The sequence below is a fragment of the Papilio xuthus genome, unplaced genomic scaffold, assembly GCF_000836235.2.
Source record: "Papilio xuthus unplaced genomic scaffold, Pxut_1.1 DF825017.1, whole genome shotgun sequence".
In the NCBI taxonomy this organism is placed as follows: Eukaryota; Metazoa; Arthropoda; class Insecta; order Lepidoptera; family Papilionidae; genus Papilio; species Papilio xuthus.
Genome location: NW_013533632.1, coordinates 2,462,879 through 2,485,593, shown reverse-complemented (window position 1 = coordinate 2,485,593; position 22,715 = coordinate 2,462,879). Strand labels below are relative to the sequence as shown.

Genomic DNA, 22,715 nt, shown 5'->3' with positions numbered 1-22,715 from the left:
ATCATAAAGAGCAGTTTGAAGTGGAGAAAACCCAGGTTGTACTTCGTTATGGATGATGTCTTCCGAATTCGATCAATTGGCGGTCAAAACGTATTATTACTTTTGTTTAATTATCAAATAGCTTAGTAAAGAAATATATTTCTAAAAGATAGATACATTCCAAAATAACGTTGCAATTTAATTCAGATGAACAAGAATATATAAATTACCTTTTAACAATTAAAAAGAATTTTGTTTATTACAGTTTCATTGAATTAACACATAACAACTATAATTAGGAATAAAACACTTTTAATATATTAACTATTGTACTATTTTGTAATGCAGATCAATCAAAATACGTAATTTTTTATCAAGTCATTTCACGAAAACTTAGCATGATGTCTATTTCTCTTTCTCCCGCGTTAAGTACGAGCCAGAGATGATGACGGAATTAATTTCTATCTTGCACCAAAGCATCAAGAACTATTGAGTGTTCTCATTCGTATTACAACATTCTATAATCGGTAATACTTTTATTTTGTATTTTTTGGAAAAATAATTTACTAAATCATGGTTACTTTACACAGCGTGATATGGTCACTCTATTCAATTAGAACAGTCCAACACGATTGTCTGTCTCTATCCAGATGCGGTGGAGCCTGGCAGGAGATATCAAATAAATATTTATTTTATATGAATTTTCTTTGCAAGAATTATTAATTGATATTCAGTATTATTCTAACTAATACTGTTACTACGAATGTTTGTATGGATGTTTGTTACCAGGTATAATTTGAAAACCTCTAAATGTAAGTCTTAAAAATCAAAGATAATATTTATTTTTGTTTGTAAGAACTATGAATCTTGTCTTTAGACTTCTTTAATGAAAATCACGTAATCACGTTTTACATTTTCTTTCTTTAATTGAGAGAGGAAAAAGATGATAGTTTTACCTTATTTTACTGGTATAAAATAAGCAAATATATATGCGAAAGTTAATATGGATGGATGATATTAATGGATCTGGATGACATGCACAAATTAAGATTGAAATAGCACATAGGCTTCTTATTACAGTTTTTTTTATTACAAGACCCTTGGATTACTATTTCAGTGCTTCTGCACCACCGATGTATTTTTTTTTAATAATTCGTGATAAGATAAGTGGTAATGAATATATCCATAATGATAGTTATGAGTATGATACTGGTAGAGGGTTATTTTATCCTTTGCTTGTTTTTTAAGTAAGGAAATTTAGCTTCATTAAAAGAAAAAATAATAATTGAAAAATCGGAAATCGAACTTCGTACAGTCGAGTAATGTTCGCGTAGAACACCATAGCGACATATGGTGGGATGACAAAAAAATCAGAAGTTTTGCAAACGATAATAATAAATATAGGACTTTTGCTTTTTACATGGTTAACCTATCTTTTAGAATTTCCTCGAACAGCGTGGCCTCCTTGTTACGTAATCTCTATTGATTCGAGGAGTATGGAAACATTCTCTATCCCTTTTCAATAGAAACGGTGGAGCCATGTCGGTAATATTTTATATTATTATTTTTGATTAATGAAAAATTTAAAGTAATTAAATATATTAATACGAGTTGATTACATGTCATTTAAGATCGAGCTGATTAAGGCAGTTGTACCCAAACATCTTTATACTGTAAAAAACAACAAAAATAGAGATTTTTCGTCTTGTTTACTAGAAGAGGGTGATCCAGGCTATATTTTTTAGTTTCCTCCAACCTTGGGACCAATCTTTAAATAGAGCGCTTCCAATAAACTCTATTCTAAGACGATATTTGTTTTTTATTCTTATATATTAATGAAAAATGAAACAAAGCAGAATAGCAAATTAGCAAATTGGCTACGACCGATAATTTAGTTATATTGTGTATGATGTGTGAAATGACCAATCACATCGTTTCTAGTTGTTCTTTGTGTGAATTCCGTAAGTTTTGACCTCATTATACCAAAAAGTCAACTAAGTCGTAGCACTAATAAGATATATTAGGTAAAATTTTTTGTTTTTTTTTTGTTCTTTTTTCTGGTGAAGGAGATAAACGTTAAAATAATAAAATAATTGTATATTTATTGGTAGAAAGGGTAGTAGCACATCATAGTATCTTGGACGGATGATAAAAAAATCTGAAGTCAATTGAATTATAATGAAAAATAATAAATATAGGACTTTTGCTTTTTACATGGTTAACCTATCCTTTAGAATTTCCTCGAACAGCGTGGCCTCCTTGTTACGTAATCTCTATTGATTGGAGGAGTATGGAAACATTCTCTATCCCTTTTCAATAGAAGCGGTGGAGCCATGTCGGTAATATTTTATATTATTATTTTTTTAGTATAGAAAAGTGAAAATTAAAGAAATACATTTTTACATCTTGATTATATATTATTTGAGACAGAGCCCATCACAGCATCGATACCAAAACATTTTTTTTCTTTTAGAACAATAACTAGAGGTTAAACTTTGATTGATTAAAGATAAGCAATTTGCAATTGCAGATGTCCATGGGCAGCTATCGCTTTGCTATTTCTGGCGAATTCAGAAGATTTAAGTTTTCTCGTTTGCCACCTTTAAGTATAGAAAAACTAGCTGTCGCACGCGACTCCGTTTACGCGGAATTAAAAAGAACTTAATAAATAGGTTATGCGTTCTTCCAGTCTAAGTTCATACGTTTCGGAGATCACTTCAAACATCCATCCATCTAAACATTCGCATTTATAATATTAGTAAGATTTACTTACAGCTTTAGTATGGGTTTGGTCTCGGAGAAAAATAAACAACACGATTAGTTTTATTTGAATTTCATTTATCAATGTTTTGATATATAGCTATATTTGAATCACTGTTTATATACAAATGTAAGTCAGCCATGTTGATGATTAAAAAAAATTTCGTACAATAAAATCATAAACTAAAATCGTATCTAAGATATTATGTGGACTATAAAACTACACAGACATACGTAATAAGTTTATTTTGATGAGAAAACAATTTTATTATATGTTTTAAAGTATTCAAATATCATAAATCCACAAAAATATATTCGATAGATAATAGTATTGTAAAATGATTAATTACTCAATATATGAAATGGCACAATAATTTGGAACTCCCACTCGTCTGAAAACTATTGATAATAATTTAGTATGTATTTTTTACATACAAACAACACTATTATATATCATTAGATGTTTATATATTTTCTACAAAATTATATTTTATTTACACGTTACATGGCATACGAGGGTTTGGTCTAAAAAAAAGAAACTAATCTACTTATCTACAATTTAACATATAAAAATATATTTGCATTTCAATTGAAAACATTTTGAGCTTATTTTGTGCTAAGACTTTTGAATGTTTACATGTTTTTGCTATAAATACATAGTTTTAATATTTTCATTTCTATATTATGTACAACGCAGTTTAGTACCACATGTTTTGGAAAAAAAAACAGGTAAGGGCAAGCAAATTTTTAGCAAGTATATGGCCCTAAATAACAAACGGCTTTTTAGTGGCAAGATACATTTTACGTAATCTGGATAGTCAAATATTACATTTTTTATACCAATTGAACAAATAACACGATGTCTTATATTTTTCGGTACAATCGTTATAGAAAGATTTGATGGTCTATTTTAATGTATGCTTGTAAATTAATCTAATTATCACAGTTTAAAATTAAAATAACACTCTCTTAAAACTAAAACATTCGGAAAACGTAAACATAGCCATCCTTATACTATATTAATAAATAACTCATATTTTGTTTGTGCATCATATTATGAGCACCGAATTCCAAATATATTTTACAAAAATTCAGTTATTTTTTACATAACAGTACCTTTACAAAATATTAAATAGAAAAGATAACAAATTGTTTTTTTTTTTAAATTAATAAATTTTTTACTCTGAAAGTTTATCAACAAACTAATACTAGCCATCGCTCAATGGCACGGGGTGCGCACGCGCGCAATATTAAGTAAAAATCATAACTTGCGAGAGATCAGTCTGTTTGTTCGCGTGAAGAGGGGAAGGGGATTACAACCGAACACTACACCGTGGTTTCGTTTCTACGAAGTGGTTGCAATTCGCGTTGCAAGTCGTTGTAATATTCGTGATCAGACATCGATTCCTCTTCTACAGATCTCTGGGGCAAGTATTTACTTGTGCCCGGTTGCGGTGTTGACTCACTACCGCTACCTTCGCTTGTACATAACGATTCTAGAGGCGCCGGCTCCTCTGTCGGTATGCCCAATGTCTGCACTGGTTCAGTTTGATCAGACATCAAGTATTCAGGATTGTCGATACATCTCTTTGAACTCACGTAACCTGAATAACGCAAATCCTTGCTCTCCTGGCTCTCACCACCTTCGCTTATCAAATCCATATAAGTGGAGGCGTTTTGATTATGCTGCGGCGATGGCATGAGATAATCGTCCTCATCTAAGGGTAGGTTCAATTTTAGATTACCCACTTGAGCTTCTTTTATCTTGGACATACTGTCAAAATTGTTGTCTAAACAGTTGGAGCAATCAGATGCGTATACTCGATTGTTGAAATAGTGTCTCAATTCGCCGTCTGAATTGGCTTGATTGTATCTAAGTAAATCTTGATCCCAAGTCTCAGGTTTGCCAGATCCATCGATAGCAGCGCCATCTGGTCCAGTTGCGTTGTTTGCCCAAGACGAAGAAGAACACGGTTTCAAAGAGTTGTTGTTCTGTGATTCGACACCGGCGTTCATAGCGGTACCGGGCATGCCCGCACCGGAAACTGCTTTTAGTTTTGGTTGGAGATACTCATCCGCTTCCACTAAAGGTTCAGGACCTTCAATTGCTGATGAGAGCGTTTTGATCAGTTCCTTTTCATCCTGAAACGTAATAAATTAATATTTATATTATCTTATATCTTTAAGTGAGCATTGGAATCTCGGAATCGGCTCCAACGATTTTCATAAAATTTAGTATATAGGTTTCGGGGGCGATAAATCGATTTAGCTAGGAATTATTTTTAGAAAATAACAAAACAAAAAAGAAAAATAACAAAAAGAACTCAAAAATATGACTCTTCCTGACATCTATTGGCGAATAATAATACTATTTTTTGTGTGCAACTAATTGCTTTAACGACACAACAGCAGATGGCGTTGTTAAATATTGAAAAATATTCATATTTCATCATTTTATTAGTAATTCGTTCGTTCATTCAGATTTTATGTATATTATAGAAGAAAGTTTAAATAATAAATATAAATAAAATAACATTTTAAATATTAAGTTTTGTAACAAATCGATCAGAGAGCCTTCCAAAAACATAACCAAATGAAGTTGCCAGGATTAAACTTTGTATTGAAGGGAGATAAAATTTCTAATTATGAATTATAATAACAATAGTAACCTGCAATACCTGTGTAGAATAGGATGGTAGTCGCATAAACTTGTCCCCAGGTATGACGAGGTATCGACCAGGATCCCTAGCCATTTCTGCAAACGTGTCTGCTAGCTGTTTAAATGTAGGTCTACTATCCGCGTCCAGCATCCAACATGACACCATCACACAATAAATGTCTAATGTACATATGCTAGGTTGTGGAAGTTTCAGACCATTCTCTATCAATTCGGGGACATCTCTAGCAGATATGTTAGCATACGGCCGTGCACCGTAACTCAATATCTCCCATATGGTCACGCCAAATGCCCAAACATCACTTTTGTGTGTGAATATCCTGTGAAGGACACATTCTAACGCCAACCATTTAATCGGCATCTTACCACCAGCCGCTTTATATTCGTCTTCATTTATATCTAAAAGTTTCGCTAAACCGAAGTCAGTTATTTTAACGCAATTTGGCGTCTGTACTAAAACATTACGAGCAGCTAAGTCTCTATGAACTAGTCTTTTCTCTTCTAAATATGCCATGCCCCGAGCAATTTGGGTGCACCAATTTAGAAATGCTTTAGAACCTATCTTCTCTTTATGTGTTCGCACGTAATCAAGCAAGTTGCCAAGTGGCATCAGCTGAGTTATAAGCATCATTTGATTTGTCATACAAACAGCCAGTAACTGAAGGAGATTAGGGTGCTCAACGCTGGCCATTATGTAGGCTTCTTCTAAGAACTCTTTGCTAGAATTTGCCCCCGTACCCTCTTTCAGAACTTTAATTGCAACAGGTATTTTAACATTTTCGCCTTCTGGTACCCAAACTCCTTTATAAACTTCACCAAAAGCACCGTAACCAAGTGTACCTCCTCGCCGCAATTCGGCTTCTTTTACAATTCGTAGTTTTGCTAAGTTAGGTTTCACGTTAGTCGGTCGAAGTGGCTCGTTGTCTTCGCAACCAGTCAGAACCATTGTCATCTTAACAGCTTCCTTCTTAGCTTTAGCTTTTTGTCGATATGTATATCCGATAATACCAAGTATCATGAACAGAATGAAAGCTAAAACAAGGACTATCACTAGTACGGTAGGAATATTCGCAGTAGCCATAGTATGAGAGCCGCTTGCTAATTCAGAGCAGTATGGTTCCTCAATAGGGTTTTCTACGAGTTCATCAAAATAAATTTTGTACGGTTTATCTTCTGGACAATTTGCAGTACAATTAAAAGCTTGATTTGGATGAACTGTGGTCGTTTCGCCGGGAATAAATATTTTTAAATTTTGACACTTGACGCAATCAGTTGATAACGGCCCAGTGCAGCCACGACACTCATGGTGACAAGGCGTACACAATCTGTTGACTTTGTCTGTGAAATGATCAGCAGGGCATTCGTCTTCACATTGATCACCACGTTTAAATCCATTACACACCTGACATACTTGTTGATGTATTCCAAAACCGGTACACTTGATGCATAAAGGATGGCATTTCCTGCAAACTACTTTTACTTTTCCTTCGAGAAGCTTTACATTGCCCACCCATTCATTATAATAGCCGTCTGGGCATGGTTCATTTTCTTTGAGGCAACTTTCGACTGTAGCTTCCACGCTAATGATGGCTTTCTTACATGAATAGCATCCACCAGGGCCGACTGTGTTCGCTGGGCCTGTGCAGCCATTGTAGCAGTTGGCGTGACATGGTTGACATGTTCCGTTTTCTGAAGCATATCTCGACTCGGGACATTCTGCAACGCAGTATGGACCGTCGCGTACGTGTTTGCATTTCGTGCAGTTCGCTCGACTCGGTCCTGAACATCCATCTAAACATTCGGGATGACATTGCTTGCAAGTTTTCGGGCCGGCTTGATATAGCCTGGAAAGATAAACAAGTATTTATAAAAACATGATATTTATAACACGTATTTGTGCATATTACAGTGGAATCATTGTATATTTTAGAGAGTTGCGATATCTAACAATGGGAACAAAACCGAGTTAGGCCGTCGAACCGGTAAGAGTGGGCAACCCACACATTAACTCAGTTTTGTTATGTTAATAAGGTTGCCATGTTGAATGAAGTTTGCTACCCGAATTTGATACATAATATTATTCTAACAATTAACAATAAAGTGCACTTATTTATTATGATCTATATTAGTAATATTTATCAAAAGTTCCTAATGAAACTAAAATCCTAAAGAGAAATCAGAACTCTTGTATAAGTGTGTCAGCGACATTGAATTCATTCTCGAGTCAACGTTATAAGAGTACTAATTTGTGCTTGTACCAAGTGTGTCTTAATTATTCACACATGTTTATATAGTATATCCAAATCAAAATAAGTTCTAAATTAAAAAATAAAAACAAAGAAATTCGCATAGCATATGTATATCCGACTGCGGGAACACGTCACGATGGTCTGAAAAAAAATCAATAAAAATATTGTTTGTTTAATTTATGCTAAAGAATAAATCAGTCAAATACCAACCCTGGCAGTACACTGCAATTCTGTATGCAGATTTCGCCGAACTTATAGTTTTCGCAGGAGAGACATTGCTCAGGTCCCGGCCCCCAGCATCCGTCCGGTGAACATTGATGATCGCACACCAAATTTGCACTTTCTGTTCGACAAAGAGGGAACAAAAACATGTTAAACAACTCCAAAAGGAGCTTATAAACATGTAAACAAACTTGTGCTTACAAGTGTTTACAAATCACGCATAGCATTAATCCAGCTTCATTGTTAATAGGGTTAGTTAGTGTCAAATCGATATTTGAAATGTTCATTGAAAAATAACAACTGCTATTTTGCAAATTCGCTTATGCAAATTATACAGATTTTGATATTTGAAATCGCAAATGCTTTTTATACTAATTATGAGGATCCCCATTACGCATAGCTTATCACAAAGTATACTCACCACAAGTTTTAGGATCGCCATTCTTCTGAATTATTTGCTTATGATCCTTCGATTTGCCGAGTTTATTCCAAGCAATTTTATCAGCAAAGCAAAGATATTTATTCTCCATGATGGCTATGGCTCCAGAATTGACCCTCTTTAATGATTTTAGTCCCAATGAACGCAACGAAGTTTTGACTATGTACAGTGAGGCGAAAAGATTTTCTACAACTTGTCGACCTCCAATCACTTCCAAATTTCTAAAATATGATAAACTAGTGAAATTCGGATGGTGAGCCTGAACGTTCAAGTAGCCGGTGACTTCGCGAACAGTGCTGAATACCTCCAAGCTATCCGGTTCCATTTTAGGATAACGGTCGCCAAATGAATAATCCGGGTTTATATGTTGGAATCCCGTAAATGTCATTTCTAAAATTTCTATTGATCCATCAATGATGGTACAATCTTTGAAACTATCAATGTTTCCAGAATGAATAGGTTTCTCTGCCCGACATGTCTTAGGACAGGTGACATTACACGGTATACACTCTCCATTTACGGCAGTCTTGTTTGGAGGGCAACTTCTCACACACGCGCCATTGTCTTTTAATAGATGTTCCGGACAATTGCGCACGCATGTCGCTCCGTAAGCGTACTTTCCATTAGGGTTCGGTTCCCATGAATAAGTGGTGGGATTGTATATTTGCATCGGTGGACATTCTTGGGAACAGGTGCCTTCGTCATAAAAGTTTCTGCATGCAAGGCATTGACTGGGCAAAGGCCCCGTGCAACCTCCGGCACAAAACGTGTTACAACAGTCTCGTGGGTTAGGCCCGAAGCAGCGACCCTGCGCGCATTGCGGACTGCAGTTTGTTTTCGAGAACTTTTGACAGTTTTCAGGCCCGTCACCCCAACAGCCGGCTTCGCAGCTGGGATGACAACGACATTCCCTTTCTTGGGCAGTAAACGTGTACACATAAACATAAGTTGCATTCACACCTGTTATTATTTCATCCCAATTTATAGTTTTAACATGACAGAGATTAAAATTATTGTATATCCCGACGCTTCCTCGCAGCACGTCTCTAAGCGCGGGCAGTTCAAGTGTAAAAGCTGACGACATTGTGACCATAAGTGCAAACTCTTCATCTCTTACATTTAATTTGAACAACGTCCGCCCTCGGATTATTTGCAATTGGGGTAAGATGATTTGGCGAACGTTAACATGTGAAATGAGTACATATCCAGTTACTTCCCTTATGTGTTTTAGAAACGATAAGTCCATCGTCTCATTATGGAGCCAGGTCAGTTCTAGATTACCGTCGACATACGTGCAGTTTGTGAAGCGATCTCTTAGATTTCTGTAGTGTGTGTCGCGGTTCGAGGGAACCGACATCCGCCCCTTTGTTCCGATGCATACTGTAAAGAGAAAAACATAACTTTTAATTCAATTAAAATGACTTATGTTGTACTTTCTTTATAGTAATTGCAAATAATACATTGAAATAGAACTAAAAAAAATTATGGAAATATATGCATAAAGTATGTGTTTTGTTGCGTCGATAGTTCTGACAAGTCGGGCAGTCCTCGCCCTAACGAAGAGGCGGTGAAGCGTGGGCGACCAGCAGAGCCAGTTTCATCTACTACGCTACACGTAACACCGCTATTCGTGACTGAACTATAGAAATAATTATATTATAATGAACTTTATTCGATTAAAAGGAACATATTTAAATTAAATTGGAAGATTTTTTGATTGAATATGCATCAAAAATGTTTTAAAAAGTTGCTTTAGTAAGTTTCATTTTTAAAAAACATTTTTGACAAAACTAATATTTAGTATTTTACTGGAATATCAAACGGAAGAACTTTGTCTTGAGTATACATTTGTTCCATTATCTAAAATCAGCATGTAGTTAAAAAAAAACTTGTATAGAACCTATAGAAATTCTTTATAAGTCGCAAGGTGGGTTTTATTTACCTGCTCCGGTAAATACAAAGGTTTTTTTTTTGTTAAGAGTATGGTTACGTTTATTGTGTAGTGTATTAAGACAACGAATAAGTTTTTAATTGTTTACACCACTCAAGTATTGGGTACTTATCTTGCCTACAAATTCGTACAAAATATTCCTGATTTAAGAAATCCTAAAGATTTAGTATGCAACTAAAAATGACATTTGAAGGTGTATTGCAGCGCGATATATTTACAAACATATTGCCATCCAAATCTATTAATTAATTTACAGTAATTGTTGTATTGGTAATCGGCTAACTTTCGATCTATCTTTCTTTCAATAATAGGCATCGAATTCAATTCATCAATGACACAGGAAAAAGAACTCCACGGAAAAGACCTATGTAGCTGAAGAATCAGCGCTCGTGGTGTTATAGTAGCACACGTGGTTAAGGTTCAATATGAGCTAACGATATAATTGGTAAATTTTACATTTCCTTCGTATAATGTTTTCACATACAATCAACATAAATGAAAGTTTACAAAACTGTCATTGTAAAGTACGTTCCGTTGCACACATTTTCGGCGAGGGCACCTCCCACGTTACATGGCCAAATTCAAATGTTCGATGGATAGTACGGGAAATGTTTGTGATTTATAACATTCGATTTTCGGTCGTGTGTTGTGTGGGTAGAAATCCGATGTCCGGTCGACCCAGATGTGACGAGATCACACTCGTGATATTATTCAAGTTAATGCGTCGCGCTTACTGACTTCGTACATTCCTGACACCTGTTTAACTTTATATTGTCCTAAAAACACTGTAAGCGACAAAATTTTATATGGAAAGTATAAATTAAATAAGTATTTTATAGAATGCTAGCTGTCGCCCGAGACTCCGTCTGCGAGGAATTAAAAAAAAAACATTATTAGTAGCCTATATGTTCCTCCAGACTGTGTTCTATATGTATGCCAAATTTCATCGAGGTCCATTTAGCCGGTCTGGAGATACCTTCAAACAACCGTCGATCCATCTAAACAATCGCATTTATAATATAAGTAAGATTAATTAAAGATGTTAAAATTATATTTTATGTCATAAAATGTTTAATAGTGCTTATCTAGGGGCGCGGCAGTGCCCCCACTGATGCTAACATGGCTGAACTACCCTTTCTCGCAGCTAGTTACAGTGCTTTTATACCCCTAATATTACTATGTAACTTTATGTGATCAAGTTACTATTAATTTTTATTTTTAAAATCTATTTAAAAAAGCTACCTCTATTGGCAAAGGGTAGGAACCAATTTGATAAAATTACACTTTATTTCAGGAGGTTGAACATTGGAACCCTGTTAATTCACATTTTCACCAATAGATGGCATTCCAAATAAAAATATTCAAGTCACATAAAAAAGAACTACATGTAGGCGGCTTGTATTGATGCTATGACATGAATGTCGACTTTCCTACCCATGTCACAACCGGGAAACTTTCCGTTTATTAATTAAAAAAACAAAAACAATTAACTTTCCGGCGTTTACATGATTCTGTATGAAATATTTTTACTCTAATGTTAACATTTTAATAATTATATTCCAATTGTCAAAAAGTTAGTGTTAAATTAATAAGTACTTAACTGTTTAACAAATTTGATAACTAATGGAATGGAATATTGAATAAGTTATGTTGTCCGAGGTCCTCCTTAGTCGATCTTTTAACGTGTGCCTCTATAAGTGTAAAGCTTGGCGACTGGTTTGTCTCAGGCCAATGTTTTTATCCAGTTACTTGCATTCTGAGGTATTGGAACCAGTTTTGTTCCACTACCATTTCATTCTCGTAACTCGACCTTTCACTACAATCTCTCATTGTGGTCCGTACCTTGTCGCGGCTAACGTAAGCTACCAATGTGAAAAGAATAAAAGCAGCATTGGACTCGAAACTGGAATTGATTTTCGAAAATTCATGAACAGTGACGGGTTTGGTTTAATTCACGTAGTAATAATATATCGCTTTATATTGCAACACTTCCAAAAATAAACTCCAGTAAAAGTTACCGTCACTTTATACCAAAATTCAAAAGTAAAGTATGTTAAAAATCTTGAATTATTGTGCTCATTTACTCAACCTTAAACATTAATTAAAGTAATAATAAAAATAGTATAATTTCGCTATTTATTCCCATATAGATAGTTTAAATGCTATGATTTTCGGATTAAAATATAGATAAAAATCTTTTACGAATATTTATGTCGCTGTTAACTTTAAATGCAATAAATCACTGTAGCAGTTTTAATTTAAAGTTTAAATGTATTCCAAACACACAGCACGGTTAAAGATATAGGATTTTATCTCTGTTGGTTTATTAAAATTTTATGCAGCCGTTTAAACAGGAATTATAAATTCTTTAATAAATCGCGCCTCAAACGATTGAACATTTGAAATTTAAATTAATGACAAGTCTAACTTAATTAACAAGAGAATTTTATCATAAAAGTCAATGTAAATTTTTGATTTTCGTTTTTTTCTGTTTATTTTTAGCTTAATTGCAAACATCCTGGATGTGATGTTAAAAATAAAATTCTTGGAACTTAATTTAATCTATATTAATGATATTATAAAATATATAATTTTTAAGCAACATTCATTTGTTTTTAGTTATGTCATAATAACTTAAGTTATATTCGGTATGATTTTTTAAATACACAAAAAAATAAATAACAAGAAAGCCTTTTAAAAAAGAGTAAATGAAAATTAATACGACATTCATAAGATATAGAATTAAATTAAGATTAAGGTTTCATCACATTAATTCATTAAAATATATTCATATTTAAATGTATCTTTTTCTAACGGATTCATCCATAACGGATGTTTGTGCCGGCATCTCTAAGCTACTATTCTCTTAACATTTTTATATCTATCTGGATTTATCGCGTAGTGATAAATATGTGTATAATAAGGAGCGTCGGTGGATCAGGGGTCGAGCACTCGATTTGCAATCTGCAGATCCTGGGTTCGAATCCCGCCGTATACCAATGTATTTTTCCATTTCTGATTTACATATGTACATTTATCCGACGTTCTTACGGTGAAGGAAAACATCGTGACAACCTGCACATATCTGAGCAGAAATTCAAAGTTTGAAGTCAACCAACCCGCACTTGGGCAGCGCCTAATCACCCTTAACTTAGACGACGTATAGAGAGCTGATGATGATGATAAATATGCCAATTCCATCAACCTTATACAGATCCGTTTCGTATTAGAAATAAACATATAAACTTGTCATATAACAAGTTACGATAAGTTTTTATAACTGCTATTAATATACTAAAATTTCCAGAACGTCTAAATTTCCATTTATTCATTTAAATAGGATCAGTAGTGATTTAAATATTTGTCATCCCGGATATTTGTGATGGAATTCCATTTTTTTTTTATAAATTCTAATGGTCACAAACGTGACAACAACGACCTCTGTCATCCTGTTGCATAAACGATTAATTTGATCAGACAGCCAAACAACAATGAAATATACTGACTCAAAATTTAATTTTTGATTTTTATTAATATTAATGAATTATACATATATATTACTATTTATAACTCAAGAACGGCTTTACCGATATGCTTGAAAATTTGTGAGGAGGTAGCCTAGAGCTAGGAGACGGACACAAGATACTATTTTTACATTTTTTTCGAATTTACACTAATTAAGTTTTTTATATATCCACGCGGACGAAGTCGCGGGCGACAGCTAGTATTATTGATATAAATTCCGTTGATATTGTTGATATTGTGTGAAGATTGCTTTATTAAAAGATGGAAATATGTTCACGCTTCTCAAATAACGTGCTTATTGTATTCTTATAAAGCCGCATAAGACCGAGAGTACATAACCGCGAAAGCGAACATTATGCTAAACGAACTTTTGATATGAAACTGGCATTAATTTGGTTTAATCTATAGATATATATTTTGTAACTAGGTTTAAAGGGTACCAAACCTAACAAGAAGTAAACTTTTCGTTTCATTTTTGTATTATTTTGATGTATTTTGATTTCTAGCTGCGTTTCCATTCGCTTTCGCGATTGTGTACTACAGGCTTTACAATAACCATGCAGGTCTCCTGATTCCTTAGAAATCGTATAGGCGTTGCGTTTTCGCATATGTAAAATAAAATACCTATATAAATGTAAATGGTAATAACATAGAATATAATAAATCGTTTTGTGTTGTACGAATCACGCGTTTATAAAAGCACGATGTGAATGCAGTTTTCCACTGTCACGTTTGCCACATTGCTATGCAATTCTATTCCTGGAAGTTAATACAAATCACACCAACCGTGATGCTTGTTTATACAAAATACAATAAATTCTATACATCGACTTTATTGTCATAGTTTAAAAACTACGGCTATCTTTTTTTAATTTTTAAGTGAGTAATTCTCGAGATCATCGAATTTTGAGTTTGAATTTGTGTGCAAATGTATTTTTTATTATTTACTTTACGTTTAACATAATACAAAACACTCTCAAATTATTTTTTAGTTTGGTTTAATTGTTAAATAAAATGTTATTGAACTTTTTATACGTTAGCGCATACAAACATTAAATCCGTAATCTTATTGAGAGAATTAATTTAAAATACGGATTATAGAATTTTATTTTGTAAATTCTAAAAAAAGATTTGCTCAAATAAAAAAGTTAGTTTTTGTTTCAATACAATTAAAAACCTAGAACTTTCGATAACAATGCTATAAATCCTTATACAATGACCAAAACAAGTTTAAAGTTACGGGAGCTTAAGCCGATTTATGAACGCGTTTCATTCTTTCGAGTAACTTGATCGTTTTAATAACATGAACGACTAAAATTTTAATTGCTCACTAAGGGACTAATCAAAATCTATACTAAGGAATGATTAAGTAAACTTTGATTCTAAGCTTTGAGTTTTGAATAAAATTAAGTTTTTACAATATATAAATGTAACTATTATACATATTTTCATATTTAATTAGATTAGTCTATAAAATGGTTGTTACGAGTCGGGGAGTCCCTATATACAGGTTTACGACTAATGAAAATTGATCGGCCGATGTAAAGCAAGTATAGTAAGGAAGAGAAAAGACTATCGTCCAAGTATGCGTGCGCTAACAACTAATGTAACATAGGGGTTAGACAAAATGCATTCGCTTCTAAGCGATTCCATAATGTACTTCAAAATTGTATGGAACTAACACGCGACAATCATATGAGTTATCGAAAGTTATTGTCAATTTTATACATTTTTGAAGTTCGTTATGGAATCGCTTTGTAGCGAATGCACTTTGTCTAACCTATTGGGCTTTTAAGTATAAGAGTTGATATTTTTTAAACAGACGAATATTTAACAATAACTCTAACATGAAATAAATTAAAGCCTACCATACCACATACTACTTCAAGCAATTAATACCGATCTTTAAGTGTACGGTGTGCATGTGGTATTAACTAGACAATTATTTTGTATAATAATTGTGTTCGATAAATGTTAAGTTATTCGCAATTTTTGTATTGTTTTTCTGTCGTCTTTGTAAATTCTTCAATGGCATTGTAATAGCAATGAATATTCAAACTATTTAACATATTGTTTCACAAGAAATATTTAAAGCAAATGTTTTGCTGTTTAGACTTTGTTTCTTGCTGTAATGGTAGAATTGAATTCCGTGCTTTGAGATGTAGGTTTAGTCTGCTAAATGTTTCAAATTAAAGATTTACTTTTAGGGATTCCTTTAATCCGATTAAAAACAATCATGTGTCTGACCAACTTAAAATATAGTGCAATTCTTAAGACACCACAATACTTTTAATTACGTTCTCCCAATTCACATTTAAAACATATTGTTATCTCTGTTTTGTTAAAGATAATGACAGGGATGATGATATGTTTTATACAGAGATTTTGGTTTCAGAAAACAACCGTTATCAGAGAATTTGGAATTCTTTCAAAAAACGAATACTATTGATTATAAATATATTTGTGTGTGTATGTGTTTAGCTGACGTTCTTACGGTGAAGGAAAACATCGTGATGCTGCACATATCTGAGAAGAAATTCAAAGATATGTGTGAAGTCAAGCAACCCACACTTGGCCAGCGTGGTTGATTATGGCCTAGTCACCCGTAACTTAGGGTAGGCTCCGAGCACCTCGGTGGGGATGTATAGTGAGCTGATGATGATGTGTGTTTATTTATATAGGAATTTAATTACGTATATAAAGTTATTCGATTTTATATACTAATGTTTCCTTGCCTATTATATTGTTATATAGATAATGGTATTACATACATTACATACTGAATTAATCCACGCAAGCTAAATGTCAAGGTAACCTATAAACCGGTATAATTATATTCATACATTAATTGAACACATCAATAGGAAGTCTAAAGGAAGTGACAATTTTCCTTATCACAAAAAGACTTATGTTTTCTTTAACAGTCCAGTTGGATGAAGAAAGAAACAATGTTTCGACGCAGAATGGCACTAACCGAGAGTGAAGCAAGCATTTCGCAATTTAAAACAGTGTAAAGTTGACACCCTTTACATTGGCATTATACCATCCACCCACACTATTTCAACTTTGTTGATCAAAGTATATCTACGTAATAGAATTTTAAATAGCAAAGTAATTGACATAAAAACCACAGCGTCCACGAGTTACCGTTATTTTTAAATTCTTTCTATCATTACGCTTAATTGGAAAATAAAGATTGTATAAATATTAACTGTGTGGTTTTTGATCAGTTGAATTTGTGATCTTCAATACACACAGGCATACGCACGCACAAACACACTCGTAGGAAGAGGCAACTGCTGGTAACGACTTTATAGCAGCTTTCCGCACTATATAAGGCTACACGTTTGTTGACGCGAGATAATCATTGTTTATTTTATACCAACCGTTAGTACAAACAAACTCTTAATTCTACCAAGTACATGTTGACATTTCGCGATTACAACCCCCTATTATAAACAAGGCACTTGAATTTAATATGTTTAAACTCGAATACGTCAGCAATTAACTCATTCACGATTTTTTCATAGCAATGACAAATTCCATCGGGTTAAGGTAGTAGAAGTATATGTGTTATAGCACTGTGTGTACACTGGTGAAAACGATTAGTCCGTGGGCGGCACTTACTCTTTCCCTTAACAAATTCCGAGTGCTTGTGTCGCGTGGACACGGCGTGGTGTACTCGATGCGGCCGGACGGCAACCACCGCCCCGAACGCGCCAAGGCACAGGCACCACAACAAAGCACGCGCAGCCAACATGCTGCGACATCACTCACGACGCAGAACGGAACACAACCGTCCAACACTAGCTTCCATCGTGTACTGGCCCGCCCGGTTTTCAAACCTCACTGCGCGGGCGCACCCATAGACTTACGCTCTACGAGACATACCTTTCTTTTTACAGGTGTGTTTGGGCGGGAAAGCTAAAAATGGTACAAAGGTACCTTTCCAACTACTTATTAATTAATTATTACTTTCGTTTAATTAGTAACAGGATTACGAGCAATTTTATAAATATAAAGTAATTTGCTTTTTTTCAGTTAATATTAAAAATTTTCTTATAATGGCTATAAATTTATTTTTTATTCAAACATTTATAATTAAAATGTATTTCTTACAAACAGAAAAATCATTATCATGATCAGATAAAAATTATTAAAAAAAATATTAATTTTTGATGGCATGTCTAAAATATTATTAAGTCTGTAGTTGTCCGCGCTGCCCTCTCAGTCACAAGCACAGGTAAACGTCGAGAAGGACGCAGGTATGCCGGAGTCGATACGCTCACGGTAAAAAAAAAGCCACGTATAACCAAACTTTAATAAGTACGCATTGTAGCCCGTGCTAGTACTGGCAATAATTGAACTCACAAACTGGACCTAAGACAGTTTTTGTTGTGTCATGATGTTACATTTTATGTCGATATGATCTAATGGCTTGTTCCAATTAATATTCTGTTGTGGTCATCATAGATTACGATACTTTTATGATGCGTTTTTTTAAAGTAATTACTTTTATTTATGTTTATTTTTATGGGTAAAACTAGCTGTCGCCCGCCACTCTGTTACGCAGAATTAAAAAAAATTATAGTTGCCTATGTATTCCTTTAGACAATATTCTATATGTATGCCAAATTTCATGAAGATCCGTTCAGCCATTCTGGAGATATCTTCAAACAAACATACGTAATATTAGTAGGATTAACATAGTATAATGGAATAATATATTCGGCGATAAGTTTAAATCTAGAAAAAGCTTAGTGTTCCTGTTACTTCTTTTATCTCGAAAGTGTTTCAGGAAAAAGCTTATAACGACTAATTCGCATTAACTATTAAGTAGTAAAACGAGTTGGAAGGAACGTTATAAATGTTACCACGACCTGTTTTGAATTATAATATTTTCCTAATGAACTGGAATTAAATAAAAAAAGATCATAAATATATATTAATAGTCAAACAAATATTTGGCGAATCCGTTTATCCGTTAATTTTAAAATTTAGATAACACGGATGATGTTTGATGAGCGAATTAATTTAGAGAAATTAACATCCTATTTATACGTATGTAATGTAAAAGATACAAATTAATATATTATTTATTATTTTATTATATAAAATACACGGTTATTTAAAATACAACGTTTTCTAAACAAAAATAACAATAAACATTGCATATTTCATCAAATTATATCATTTCCGACATTGTTTTTACCGATCCTTAGATTTAATCTTTAATTAAAAATATTTAACATTTTTAATAGAGTCAACATATAAAGAGTTTTAATAAATTTTCAAGTGAATCTAAAATATTGTGTATTAGTTAATTTAGTAAAGAATTGTATCCTAATTTAATAAAAAATAAAACATATATGAATACGAATTATGGTCAATTTTCAAGCAATGAGCGACCATTCGTTCGATAAATTGCGCGTAGAAGACGGAAAGCGCGCGTTGAACTCTTTACGAAAGTCGAACTCTCAACCGCACGCTTGGAAACTAACGAATTATGTCAGCGGTAGTTACGATGTATTTTGCCTTCCATTGCTTGCATAACGCGATACGTTGCTCCGAGAATGTATAGCAAACGGGCAATGTAATTTGCGTTAGGCGTTAGTCGCATAATAATGCATACTTTAGGTTATCGGTTGGCGCTAAGGCTGTAGTTAGTTCACCTCACATTCCTGAACTAAATTCTAGCAGTCACACTGTTATACGAATATCTAGATGTATTTTAATCTTTATAACTTTCTTGTTTTGAGGAATCCAATATTTTTTTTTTTTAATTACGGGTATGAAATAAGAAAACTTATATTGCTTTTATAATATTAATATTTCCGAACGTAACTAACCTTCTCTAGACGTCCTGTGGTATTTAATATCAATAACTTTCAGTTCCTTATGTAGTTTACGATGACAATCTATTTAGGTTATTATTACAACAGCAAAAGGTTCATTTTCGTTTGTTAACGCAACATAAATATACACTTGGCCCTTATAATCCGCCTACAGTTTGTCAATAAATAACAATAAGATAAAGCTAAACAGTAAAATGAAATAAAGCATATAATTGTTTTTGCTTACTATGGGAATTATCAACATTGTATTACAGTATTGTTATAGTTTGCAGGCGAATGATAAGAACGGCACATGGCCAATTTGACGTCATAAAACTGTAATATGAACTTATTTTATCTGCAATGAAATAACACTTACAGGGTTTGACGTAAAACATAAATCTAAGAGAAGTTTTATAATACAAAATCATTTTTTTAAAACTGAGGTACACGTTATTTCTAAATATATGCACACCATCATTGTGGTGGCTCAGGGGTTAAGCCCTTGACTTGTAATCTGAAGGTCCTGGGTTCGAATCCCGCCAAATGCCAATGTGTTTTTCGATTAACATATATACATGTATCCGACGTTCTTACGGCGAAGGGAAACATCCATATGCAAGCTGCATAAATTTGCGAAGAAATTTAAAGATATGTGTGAAGTCAACCAACCCGCACTGGGCCAGCGTGGTTGACTATGGCCTAATCACCCTTAACTTAGGGTAGGCTTCGAGCCCCTCAGTGGAGATGTATAGTGAGTTGATGACGATAAGTAATATTAACAATAAGTTTCGATTGTAGTCTTACTTACTCCGCTGGCGCAGTGACCCAAAGTAGGGTCTTGGCTTCCGATACAAGATATCGCTAAAGTCGCCTGTTCTGTTAGTTTCCGTTCAATTGGGCAATTTACGCATACAAACGATCATTTTTTAATAAAAACACTTATTAACATTCTGCTTACGTATTGTAATACATAGTTCAATTACAAACGTATAAAATCGAATACAAATCACATAAACGTTGTTTTAATTAACTAATTAACATTACAACTATACCTCTTGGGTAGCCTGAGGATGATAAGTTTTTTGAGTTTTTTTTTTATAGCAGAAGGGGGCAAACGAGCAGCGGGAACACCGGTGTGTTCAACGACGCCCATGGACATCAGCAATACCAGAGGAACTACAGATGCGTTGCCGGCCTTTGAGGTTGTGATAAGCTCGCTTCTTGAAGGACCCTAAGTCGTAGCGGTTTGGAAATACCGCCGAGGACAGACCAATTCACAACGCTGCTGTGCGAGGCAGGAAGTTTCGCGCAAACCGCACGGTTGTGGATTGCCAGCCATCGAGATGGTGTGGATGAAACCTGACGGTCTGTCGTGTCGTTATTCAGAGAACATAAAATTTACAATAAGGGACGCGCTTAGTGGCTAATTAGCTATAATAGTTGAGCATTGTGTACTCCTGAAAATTTTATCAACGGCTGTACACTCTAAAATATATCGACACAAAAACATGTTGTTCAATCTGTTTGTATAATGATGGGGATGAAAGTGAGGGGTTTTGCAGTGGAAATTCATGGTTATACAAAAAGATAATCCGTCGTGACTAAGGGATGTTAAAGCATCGATACTCGAATTACTTAAAATAGGAATACATTTTAGAAACAAGGACGGAAAAAATCTAATGTAACCTAACGAAGGAAAATCAATTAGCATTCAGAAACATCGAAGTTCGTGTTTCGAATAAGTTCATTATATTTGTTAGTTGTTAGAAAAACGGCGTCATCTCGGCGGCGACTGGGACGGCTGGGTGTTCAACAAAAGGAAACAAAGGCCTCTCGAACCACTTGACTGTTTTGTGTTGCCACAATAGGCGCTTTGATTTCTTCTATTGTGGGAGCAGGTAACAGGTAAAAGCTATACCATTCAACCCCACTATACCCGTACTAGTTTGGATTATGTAATGGATACAGAAGTTCCTCTGCAACTTATTTGATCACTGCACTGATATTTAATCCTTATAAAGCAACTATTACATAAAAGCCTTAAAATCTTTCGAAATTTCCATAAAATATGTCACCAGTAATTTTTCAATATTGGGCAAGGGCATAATTGAGGGTAACATGGGGAAACATGTAAATACCGCCATACGTAAATATACTAAATTACCACTAAGAGTGACATCCAATGAAAATTAAGTATTAAAAGCCTTTTGCTAAGCGTCGGATTAAGTATAATAGTATTTTATTTAACGATTTTGAGAGCGGTAATAGGCTATTAATCTTTATATTTCAGTAATAAGCACTGCTTGTTAAATTTGTATAAACAAATTGAATTTATTTTACTCATAAAACATTTGCTTTATTTTAATAAGGGCTTTATTTATATTTTGGGACTTTATTTGATAAAAATAAGAAAAAAAAGATAATTAAAAATACAATATACATAATATTATTTTTATATATATAACATATGTAATGAATTATTTAGAAGGTGATGTACTAATCATAAATAAAAAAAAACTTTAATTATTATTACGAAGCATCATAAAACGCTTAATAAACTGCATTCTTGAGTTTCGGAGATATCCCACTGCGTAGGCCGGGTTGGAGATTCGAATTTTATGATGTTATAGCTATTAATTTCATTGAAAGATATGTATTTCATTTTCGTTCTTATTTCTTATTTATTAAGTTCAAATTTGAGTAATACTTTTTGTAAAAATCACCTATATATCGCGTGCGTTAAAAAATGTTTTCTAACAAATACTATGGAACGAGAAACCTCTCATCATCTGCCACCCCCAACTGCTCGTTATAATCACGTCCATATTTTATTATACGGTTCATTCGATTTATAACAATCGATCATAAGTCAGGTATCGATTTTAACTCGTAATATCGATGTAGTGTCTAACGCTTGTTTCAATGAAATTAATATTCTATCACAGATTAGATTTTAAAGCTTTATTTAATTACAAGATTTTATTCCGGTTTTAACGTTTTCGCAGTTCTGTGTATTTCTTAATTTGTTGCCAAATAGCATTGGAATATTTACGACTTCCACGCTCGCGATATATAA

The 22,715-nt window shown here is 33.7% G+C and overlaps 1 protein-coding gene across 3 annotated transcripts in view; it reads right to left on the bottom strand.

Annotated features, from left to right (window-relative positions):
- Nucleotides 1-2,878: 2,878 nt before the first annotated feature.
- Egfr (epidermal growth factor receptor) overlaps nucleotides 2,879-22,715 on the bottom strand; it is an 81,159-nt gene continuing 61,322 nt past the window's right edge. The window contains exons 1-5 of one of the 3 annotated variants that reach the window (XM_013323804.1): nucleotides 17,430-17,611; nucleotides 8,309-9,706; nucleotides 7,876-8,008; nucleotides 5,409-7,260; nucleotides 2,879-4,881 (exon numbers count right to left, since the gene is read on the bottom strand). In XM_013323804.1, coding sequence (XP_013179258.1) covers nucleotides 4,066-4,881; nucleotides 5,409-7,260; nucleotides 7,876-8,008; nucleotides 8,309-9,706; nucleotides 17,430-17,562 — 4,332 coding nt within the window. In that variant the 5' untranslated portion in view covers nucleotides 17,563-17,611 and the 3' untranslated portion in view covers nucleotides 2,879-4,065. Of the gene's footprint in view, nucleotides 4,882-5,408; nucleotides 7,261-7,875; nucleotides 8,009-8,308; nucleotides 9,707-17,429; nucleotides 17,612-22,715 lie in introns of those variants that run through there. The other 2 variants (XM_013323805.1, XM_013323806.1) reach the window with 2 other exon arrangements.